Source organism: Galeopterus variegatus, unplaced genomic scaffold (assembly GCF_000696425.1).
Source record: "Galeopterus variegatus unplaced genomic scaffold, G_variegatus-3.0.2 Scaffold1059, whole genome shotgun sequence".
Taxonomy (NCBI): Eukaryota; Metazoa; Chordata; class Mammalia; order Dermoptera; family Cynocephalidae; genus Galeopterus; species Galeopterus variegatus.
In genome coordinates this window covers 300,740-311,850 of record NW_007727170.1, presented here as the reverse complement: position 1 = coordinate 311,850, position 11,111 = coordinate 300,740, and the positions used below count along the sequence as shown (strand labels likewise).

Genomic DNA, 11,111 nt, shown 5'->3' with positions numbered 1-11,111 from the left:
GACATAACAACTACAATTCCTTGAAGTTGGCACGACAAGCAAACAAAAAGGACATTGTTGGGTGGGAGGGGGGAGAGAGAGGAGGGAGGGAGGTCTCGGTGATGGGCCACAATAATCAACGACATTGTGTATCGACAAAATAAAATTTAAAAATAAATAAATAAATGAAACAGGGTTGTGTCCCAGCAGGCACAGATTAGAATCCATGTCTTGCTCAAGCCTTCCCTCCCCCATAATCTTAACATTAAATCTATCACCAAATCTGGATGGCTCTGTCTCCTGTGTATATTTTGAACCTTTTCTTGGTTCAACCCTTCATCAGCTTTCATCTGACTACTGCATTAGCCTCCTAGATGTGCCCTTGCGTCCAGTCTGGCTATCTGCCAATCTAGCCACCACATTGGCAGATATGACATAAATTACAGTGATATACATTAGAAATCTTTGCCTGCTGAAAAACCTTCCAAGGCTCCCTATGGCCTATAAGACAAAATTTAAACTCCTCAATATCATATATGCTAATGTATTTTATAATCTGACTCCCCTCTATGTTTTCAGTTTTACCCTCTGCCTGTCTCAACTATAATCCCTATACTCCAACCACAATTAATTATTCAAAAGTTCTGAAACACTGATATTGTACTACAATGATTTTTTTACATGCTCTTTCCTTTAGCTGGGATACCCTTTCTCCTTTTCTCTACCTGACTGATGGATTCCTAACTTTTAAGAACTACATCAGATGTTACTTTTTTTTAAATGAAACCCCCCATGTACAAGGGTTCTTCAAAAAGTTCATGGAAAGATTGGTATTACCTTTTAAGTCTATTTTTCCACAAACGTTTTGAAGTACCCTCATGTGTGTTTGACACTGCTAGACACACAGGATAAAAGATGAATATATAAAGACATAGATGCTGTTCATAAGAAGCTCACTGCTTCTTACAAGGTATATGTAACAGGAAGCACAGAAATGCAACAAATACCATATGTGGTAGACTGTTACCCTGATGGCCCCCTATGAACTATGCCTCATGATATGCATGCCCTTGTGTAGCTATTCCCAGTTGACTTTGGGACTAGACATGTCACTTGCTTTGGCCAATGGGACATTAGCTAGCATTATCAAGCAGAGGCCTGATAAACATTTGTATATTGGGGTTTGCCCTCTTGGAAATCTCTCTTGGGAGCAAGCAGCCATGCTGTAAGGATGTTCAGGGCATCCTGGAGGACAAGACACCACATGAGGAGAAGAGGGCAAATGGAGGACTGAAGCACCCCAGTTGAGCTCCTAGTGGAATCTAGTTGCATGAGCCAACATCATGTAGAGAAGAGCTGCCTGGTCAACCCACAGAATCATGAGAAATAAATTGCTGTGTTAAGTCAGTAAGTTTTGGGATGGTTTTTTACATACCAATAGATAACTGGAACACAGTACAATAAGTACAATGATAGAAGGATGCACAAGGCTCAGAAGTGGCAAAGAGAAGGAAGTGATCATCTTGGTGCAATGGGGGAAGAGAAACCGTCAGGGAAGATTTCAGAGGTGGTGATGCGGGAGCTGTGTGTTGAAGGATAAGTTGAAGTTTTATGAAGCAGGGGAACAGGAATTACCGGTTGAGATAACGGCACATGCAAAGCATGAACCAGATGGCACGTTCAGGGAACTACAAGAAATTTTATATTGCTGGTGAGAAATATTAAAGGGGAGACATGGACCATGAGACTGGGAAGGGAGGCAGGGACAAGGCCATGCAGGAACTGTCCTTTATCTAGACAGCAGTGAGAAGCCACTGAAAAGTTTTAACTAAGGAACTAACATGGTCAGACTTGTAATTTTAAAAAGTCACTCTTGACTGGTATAAAGAATAAATTGGAGGAGAAAAAAACTACATGCAAGGGGGCTATCGTGGTAATTCAGAGGAGCTAGGATAGTTGAGGCTGGAATGGAGAAGAGATAGAATACAGAGACATTTGAGAGGCTGAATTGACAGGATTTAGTGAGTAACAAGATATGTTTTACTCATAAAAACTGTTTCACTCATACAAAGTGTAATTACTTTTTAAAGTGTTTACCTTTTCCCCTGGAACACACTCTAGGACAGGATCTGTGTCTTATTGTTCTCAGAAGCCTTATCTTTCTCCTAGTGCCTGGCACATAAAAAGGTATTTAGTGAATGTTTGTGGAATAAGTAGAGATGTTTTATAGGTGGGTCTGAAAAGTACTTGTCATACATGATATTGTTTCTTTAGGACAAAAACATCCTTAACAAAAGTCATTTTGATTCATTTGCAACTTAGCTATTGCTTCATATGGAGCTCCAGCTGATTACACCTTACCTGGCTGAAAACTTCAGGTTTCAATTTGTGAAAACAGACTTCATTGAGCAGCATAAAGAATATCATGACTTTCTAAAAAGGTAACCTTGCCAATATATCAGTACGGTACCGACCTGGGCAGAAGGTAGTGTTATTGTCATGAACCTCACTCCCCTCATAACATACCTTAGGAAGCACCATACATGTGAAAAAGAGAATCTGATCCTGAGTTTAGTAGTGTTATTGTCATGAACCTCACTCCCCTCATAACATACCTTAGGAAGCACCATACATGTTTTATTTTATTTTTAAAAAATAAAATAAACAAACAAATAAGAACTCCTTATAAACAAAATAAAACCCCAAATCTTACCTCCAGTGTCTTATCCAATTGGGCAGCTAGCCTTCCAATTTCATATAATAGCTGGGGGCTGATGGGACTCTCAGCTATGGGTCTTCCTGGGAGGTAAGTCAGCAGCCTCACCAAGTAGCTTTTGATTTCAGAGCCACTATCTAGATGGATGGAATGATATATCCTGTCAATTGTTCTTAAAAAACAACTAGAAGCTATTCTGCCTTTGCAATTATTATTGAAAAGAATAGAAATTAAAGAATAGTAGAAAAAAATGCATGCTAACTTAGAAGAACCTTGGCAGGAGTCTATGAGGCAGGACTGAGTGGATGAAGCAAGCAGGTGGAACAGACAAACCTTAAGAATATTGGAACTGAGGGTTGGTCCGTGGCTCACTAGGGAGAGTGTGGTGCTGATAACACCAAGGCCACGGGTTCAGATCCCTATATAGGGATGGCTGGTTAGCTCACTTGGGAGAATGTGGTGCTGACAACACCAAGTCAAGGGTTAAGATCCCCTTACCGGTCATCTTTAAAAAAAAAAAAAAAGAATATCGGAACTGGCCATTTACATACCAATGAAATTATAGCCCCAATACTGGTGGCCTTAGCTCTAAACAGAAATTACCTACTCTGGTAAATGAAGGCCTAAAACACACACTCTTTCATGAATTTACAAATTGAGGAAAGTGAGGTATAAAGAAATGACTAGTAGAATCACAGACTTTTTCAGGGCAAATTGAGATACAACCTGTGTTTGCAAAACATGAAAATAACTACTCCTCAGGGACCACAATGGGCTTCAGTTGTTTGGAGTAATGGACCAATGCAAATTAAGAAAAAATGGATGAACAATTAAGAGAGAAAAAGACAGTTGAGATTTTAAATCTTTAAAAAATTCCAAGAAATCTACTTGAGGCTATTGCTTAGAGAACTGAATTAGGCACATTTTAGCATTTTAGCATTCACAGGTGAAAGGGGCCAAGCCTCACAGATGGGGACTCATAGCCTTAGGAATTTAAGTGGTGTGCCCAGGGTCACATATACAGTAATGACCGACTGGGACCTAAAATTCCTAACTTCCGGTCTTGTGTTCTTCTACTATACCACAGCACCAGAATACACAGCTGGTCTGATGAATAAAAATATTTAACTATGTTTCTGGTTTAAAAAAACCAAAAAATGTTCCCCTGATTTTCACGAGTTCTCTTAGTTATTACCCATCAGTTATACCCATTTGCCGGGGGGGGTTTTTTGTTTTTGTTTTTGTTTACTGGCCGGTACAGAGATTGAATCCTGGACCTTGGTGTTATCAGCACCATCATGCTCTAATCAGCTGAACTAACCAGCTAGCCCCATGAGGGTCTTTCTAAGCAGAAAAGTTGCACCAGATTCAGCTCCAACCACTACCAAATCAGAGGCCCAATCTCCACTTGATGATGCTGTGGCTTCTCCCAATTGTTGAAAAAATAACCACATCTATACTTGGAATTATGAATCTGTTAATATTTCTACTTGTAGCCAAAATGCAGTAATGTACATAGACAGGCGACAGACTGGTGAGTTGGTTATCTCTTACCTATGGATATTAGAGAGGCTGTGCTGTCTCCTTTAGTATGACACACAGAGGCTGTTGGAAATCCAGCCGCGTTCAAAAACATGATGATGTGATTCTGCACTTCAATCAGGTCTGGATTTTTGCTAGACTCAGTGTTGTTTATTTTGAGGACATATTCAGTTGGGCCATCTGTACTGTCTCTGGATCTTGAAATACATACATGAAAGTTTTGGTCATCATAACTAGGAAGTGGCTGGATCGTGGAAACTTTTAGCCCAAATACCGATTCCACTAATGCAGAGACTTGTATGTCACTGAAAGTGGGTTTAGCAAGAGCCTGTGACTGCGGATCATCTCCACTTGACATTATGTCTAGGAGGAGAAAAACAACAAACCAGAAGAGGGACATATAATAAATATACTTATTTAAGTAATTTAAGACCAATAATGTTTCTCTTTATTGATTCTGTTATATACAGTCCAGTTACAGTAAGAACTCAGCTCTCCAGACTCCTAGCCATGATTATGTCCTTTTGACTATATTACCATCTGTCATGGATTAAGAGATAAATTTGAATACAATTACCTATTTTGGTCAGTTTTATTAAATTATAAGGATCACCATTTAGCTAATACATACTTCCAAAAACTGTGCACTGATGTGCAAAGTATTATGTGCGACACTGTGGGAGAGGAGGTAGGATGGCTCTGTAACATCTGAAAAGTTAACTCAGTCACAGATATCCTAAACAAGAAAAAATCTTAAAATGACTCAAAACAACAAATTATAAGGCAATAAGTAATAAATTGAGAGGATGCTAAACAAAACCCTGAATTAAGTATAAACCTGAATTAAATGAATTAACACCGAAGGACTGAGTTTACCTTAAATTGTAAAGTATATGTTCTCTATTGCTAAGAGGAATAGGGGCTTGAAGTAAAAATTAAGGTCAGGTACAAAAAATAAAATTACATTTGAGTTTGTGACCTATGCAATTACTATCTGCCAAAACTATGATAGCAGTTGAGAGGGGAGAGAAATGACTACAGCCTAAGGAAAGATATTCTTGAGAAGACGGATTTGAATTAAGTTTTTGAGAGATTTGGATAGACAGGGTGGGGGAGGCTGCTTTCTCTCACTAGAAAATTCCACCCTCTGCTACACATACCTGGCATATTTCCTGAGCATCAAGTGTACTTCAAAACGTTTGTGGAAAAATGTAATTAAAAGATAATACAAATCTTTTGTGAACTTTCTGAAGTACCCTCTATGAAAGGCAATGTAGGACTTTTGAACATCTGTCAGGAACCAAATATTTAAGGTACTTAAAATCTCACCTCATTCTTTTCCCAAAACAGTTTTATTCCAATCCTTCCCTCATACTAAGCTGTACAAAACTGGTAACATCTTGTGGGTGAGTTGCATTTTAGGGCACAATTTAGATTGCTGTTCAAGGGATGAAGTGTTATATAAAAAAAATTTCACAAACAATTTGCTTTTCTTGATAGAAATTAGAACACCTGTTGCTTCTGATAGGGAGGAGGCATGAGGAAACTTTCTGAGATGAAAGGTTCTGTATTTTGATTAGGTTTTAAAATGACCAAAACAAGTTATAAGGCAGTATACAATAAACTGACAGGATGCCAAACAAAAGGTTAGATGGGTGTATACATTTGTCAAAACTTAGCTTAAAACGTAAAGTGAAGATCTGTGAATCTCACTGAATGTAAATTTTACCTTTAAAGAAAAAAAAGCTAGTCCTTCTGAGAGATTGGCTAGGATGGGGTCTGGGGGTAGGATCTTAGGATTTTCTCAGAGCTCCCAAAATCAGGCCATATGCCTGTTTAATGTCTAATCACTTTGGCTGTATCACAGCAAAAGCCCAACTTACTCCAGTGAGGGGAGGGGATAAAATTCAGGAAGGTACACTAGGGCTCTTCTATATGACCTCCACCTGCCTCAGTCCCAGGACTATAGCCTGCCAACTCACGTGATAAGAAGGATATAAACCTCAGATGCTACCCACTCTCCCATGCCACCCTCCACGGCCTTCCCTGATCCTCCCACCCAAAGTGATTTCAACCAGCCTCTAGACTTGCATAGCTCCTTGGTGCCGCTCATCGGTTCCCACCACCTGTTACAGTTACTGCATTCTTGACAATCACTTTTTTTTTTGGTGGTGGCTGATGGGTAGGGGTATCAGAACCCTTGACCTTGGTGTTACAAAGCACCATGATCTTTCAAGGACAATCACTTTTTATGTTTACTTTCAGCCGTTGGATTTTGTTCACTGAATATATTGTGACAAAGCCTGAATGGGATTTCAACAATCTCGACACTTGAAACTTGTGGGAATGAATGTATCCATCCTGTCACACTTATTTAGGCTTAAGACTTTACAAAGAATTTTAACATTCTTTCTGGAGATATGTAAACTGCTCTAAGGCCAGTATTCAGAATGTAATAAAAACAGAAGCATTAACTCTAAGATGAAATCCAGGAGTAATTTTTCAACTCCCAGGGTTAAATATGTCAGAATAATCCTGAATTTGATGTGAATTATAAATTCTTAAAGTTGGAGGAAACTTAGAGACAACTGGTGAAGGTCAATCTCCCTTTCAGTCCAGAAAATGTTCCTTTAGAGCTATTTTCTATAGCAGCATAAAGCAATGTTGGCAGCTCTGGCTATAAAAAGACAGCCCGATATAATAAAAAGTTGCTGTGTTGGGAGAAATAAAACTTATTTTAGTCCCAGCTCTGCTACCTAACCTCAGAAACTTTGGACAAGTTGTGTATCCTCTAAAACAGAGTTGGACTAGATCATCCCTAAAAGTTCTTTCTAGCTATAATATTCTATGCTTCTAAAGTTCTTTCTTTTTAAGCCCAAATTTGCCTTTTTTCTTTGTATGCAAGGATTCCAAATATTGGAACTAATGGCACAGAAATATTTTTATCAGCGGTGTCTGTCTTAACCAAATGTCTCCTGCATGTGGAGGGAAGGTGAGAGGAGGGGAATTCAAATCCTATATATAGGTTGTTGGTCTATATATCCCAACAGTATTTTAGCTCCTAAAGAATCCCCCAGGAAGGAAGAGTTTTCCAACCCCAAGGTTTCTGCCAGAATTTCACAGCCTTTGTCCTACAACCAGGAGGGCTGGACCTTAAACTCTGCAGAGAAACAGGAGTCATTCTTGATTCTTTCCTCTCCCTCACTCCCAAAGTGTTACAAAGTCTAGTAAATTCTACCTTTGCGCGTCTTCCAAATCTACCTTTCTTCTCCTGCAATCCCTTCCGCTGTGTTCTTCCAAGGTTGGAGGGCAGGGACCGTACCCAGTAAACCTCTGTATTCCCAGCACTTAGCCCGGTGCCTTGTTTAATATTAACTAATGAATAATTATTTATTCATTATAATAATTGCCTCCCCTCCAAAGGATCACGGTTCACCCTCAAGGGGATCGGGAAACAGTAAGGCGGGGAATCTAGAATCTGTAGTTTTTGAAAGATAATAAAAGTACTTCTAGGTGCTCTAAGGGTCTTCCTGCTGAGTAAAAGACAAAGCGTGGTGGGAAGGGGATCGGGAAACAGTAAGGCGGGGAATCTAGAATCTGTAGTTTTTGAAAGATAATAAAGTACTTCTAGGTGCTCTAAGGGTCTTCCTGCTGAGTAAAAGACAAAGCGTGGTGGGCGAGCGGACTGCAGAGGGGTTGCTGAACCCAGAGGCAGGAAAACAAGGGAGCAGGAAGGCACGCAAGTCGTTATAATAGTGAGGTCCAGTGGAACCTTAGAAGTTGCTCCCACAGTACACACGGCCCCGAGCGCCAGACGCCGCACCTTCCCCCTGCCGGTGTCTCCACGCAGGTCTCGGGAGGGGTGGACCCGAGGCTTCTCGGGTGCCACGCTTTCATTCCGGCGTCTCAGCCCAGCCCTTTTGGGTTGCAGGTGAGGTCCAGAGAGGAGGGTGGGTGACTTGCACGCGGCGAGTGTGAGGTGGAGCCGGGGCTAGGGGAGCCCGAGGCACAGGAATCCTGGCTCTAGACTCGCGGCGAGCCTCCCCGCTCTCGAGGTCGTCCCCCCAACCCCGCCGGGGACCCGGACTCGCCTCTGCTTCTCCCACCTCCGCTCACCTGCAACGACCCGACGTCCCGAAGAGGGCCCCGCTCTCCAGCAGCCGGGAACTGCGGCGGGTCCCGCTCTCGCCTCGGCCCGCCCCTCCGCGAGCCGCGCCGTCCGGTCAGCGCACATTTCTGGGAGGAGAGGTTGGGCCAGGCGGCCCCGCCCACGAGGCTGTGAACAGAAACTCAGAGCGCGGGCTCCCGATTGGCTTTCTGCAGGCTGCCCACGCCTCCTCTCGGTGATCACCCCAGTCAGAACCCGGCTACCTTTTCACAGAACAGGACTTGTCGCTTCTAATTGGCTCTCCGTGGTTCCGCCCCGCCCCGCCCCGCGGTGAGTAGCCATTTCGCAGGCTTTCAGCTCTTGAGCGGCACCTCGCAGTTCCGCCCAGTCCACGTACTCGTGACGGCACGTGGGCCTCTTCGCTAGGGAACCCTCGCGTCCTCGTTTTTCTCTCCTCGCACCCCCCCGCTGGAAGCTCGTATCTTGGAGGACGCGCTTCGGAAGGCGCGGCCCAAGGTGGACTCGTGCCTATCCCGGCCCGGGAACCGCAAGGGTCCTGATTGGAGGTCCTGAGAGTCGGGCCTGGCTACGTTCCCCTCCGGACTTAGCTCTCCCTGGATACTGGAATGCAAGAACCCGCAGTGTTTATTTATCGATAGGCCTATACGCTCCTTTTACTGACGGGAAAACTGAAGTCTAGGGAACACAGAGCCTCAGCCATACCCTGGTCACCCAACTCCCAATTTATTTAGGCTCTTGCCACAGCACCGAGTTTTCTCCTTTCTTCTCAAGTCATATAATTCAGTATAATAGATGTCAAGGCAGGGTAAAGGCCGCCCCAACAGGTTTCCTGGGGGGCTGGGAATGTGATGAATGATTCATTTATACTGAGAAATATAACTGGTAATTGGATCAGAATCCTTATTTAGGTAATGCAATCATTGGACCCTCTCTCCCTGTAGGAAAGTCTGCAAAAACCACGTGATTTTCAGGAGGCTGCCTGGGATTCGTGGGATAACAGCCGGGTTAGTTGGATGATCTTAATTGTCAAGGGCACAAGGCACAAGGCCCTGATAAACAGCCAAGTAGGACTTAACTGATAGGTCAGAGCACTTTTTACTGGAGGAGAGTTCTGGACAACCGTCCACTTATCCTGCAACGTGGTCTTTATTTTGTCAATGTCCATCCCATCCTTTATTTTTTGTCAGGGTATAGCACACTTGGGTTATCTACAGTCACCCTGATTGATTGACTTGGATGTGTCCCAAACCTCTTATCAACCACCTATTGAGGAAGGCCTCTTTTCCCCCTTTGGTTGTGGTTCTTATCCGCTTCATTTCTAATGCCCAAGTAGCAGGGCTGTCTTTTCACAGCCCCAGAGGTGACATACTTAATGTCTCATTCCTTTAGGTTATCAGAGAGTAACTTTGGCTTTTCTGTGACCAGAATTGGAATCCTATTGGCTGCCTTACGCCCCTCTATATGCTTTCTCCTCGGGCAGCTCTTGAATTCTCTTCAATTGGTCTTTTTCTACTCTTGGGATAAGGGATTGGGAATAAAGATTGAATCTGGAAATTTTGGTGAGAATTGAAAAGACAGGGCTACTAGATCCACAACCACCTTCTCTGGTGTCTGACCTGGTTCCACTCCCTGCACCTTCCTCAGAAATCCTGTGCTTTGCAACTTGCCCTTTTCACTTTAAGTGATCATTTCCTTGTTTTTAAGAATATCCTCATATATAAATTTATTGTGCACTTAAAATTATTTCTTTAAACTTAAAATTATGTCTTTAAACTACACATATTACTGGGTCTAAGAGAATGGACACTTTTAAGGCTCTTAGTACATGCTGGCAAATCATGTTTTTCCTCAATAATGACAACATTGGATATCATGATAAAACAAGTTCCACCAATCTCAGACAAGTGTCATATCATTGCTGTATTAACATTTTTTTCTTCTCCACCTGGCCACTGGGACACTTCAAGTAGTGGCTCTCAAACAGAGTTCAGTCATCAAAAATTGGAATGAAACAAAATGAACAATTTGCAGAGTGAGATTATAGACATGATTTTATATTATAAAACAATGTCCTACAAAATGTAATAGCCCATTAGTCTCATGATACTTCCTTTAACTATACATTACAGGTTGTTTATAATGCTCAAAATTCAGTGACAACACAATTTTCATTATACAAGCAAATTCTGTGGGCATTACATATACATCTGCTTTTGCAATAGATGATCCATTTTTCGAGTATACTGAACACAGGCTTTATATTCTAATATTCTGGAGAACTTAGCTGGACAATTTACATAAAATCAAAATGATAAAGCTGAAGCTAAATTTATAATTAAAAAGCAGAATTACCATCAAGTGAAAACTGTACTGTAAACCAAACAAATGCAACACTGATGAAGCTCTAAGTTTCCTCCAAGACTGGATATTAAAACTATCAACCTGTGCCTATGCTGGTATTAGCCTTTGTAATGCAAACTTCTTAGAAAAGTGAATTGAAATCCTTAGAAAACTCAACCAATTTTAGTTTATGAATGCCAAGATTGGGAGAAAGGATATATCTTTTTAGATCAGTGGGGAGCTGACCATATTTACATACCAAAGACCTGTGGTCTTGGCTCCCTGCTCCAGATGACTTGCTTCATGAGAGCACTAGTGAACAGGCAGCAGAGGGAGCAGGCAACACCATCAGCTGGTCCTGTAGCATCAAGGTTCGAGAATACATAGCACCTCCATCCTGCATCA

The 11,111-nt window shown here is 41.9% G+C and overlaps 1 protein-coding gene across 2 annotated transcripts in view; it reads right to left on the bottom strand.

Moving 5' to 3' along the window:
* The window catches only part of HYKK (hydroxylysine kinase), a 27,073-nt gene extending 18,651 nt beyond the window's left edge, over positions 1 to 8,422 (bottom strand). For both annotated transcript variants that reach the window (XM_008574532.1, XM_008574531.1), the window contains exons 1-3: positions 8,354 to 8,422; positions 4,250 to 4,600; positions 2,693 to 2,832 (exon numbers count right to left, since the gene is read on the bottom strand). In XM_008574532.1, coding sequence (XP_008572754.1) covers positions 2,693 to 2,832; positions 4,250 to 4,595 — 486 coding nt within the window. In that variant the 5' untranslated portion in view covers positions 4,596 to 4,600; positions 8,354 to 8,422. The remainder of the gene's footprint in view (positions 1 to 2,692; positions 2,833 to 4,249; positions 4,601 to 8,353) is intronic.
* Positions 8,423 to 11,111: the final 2,689 nt, after the last annotated feature.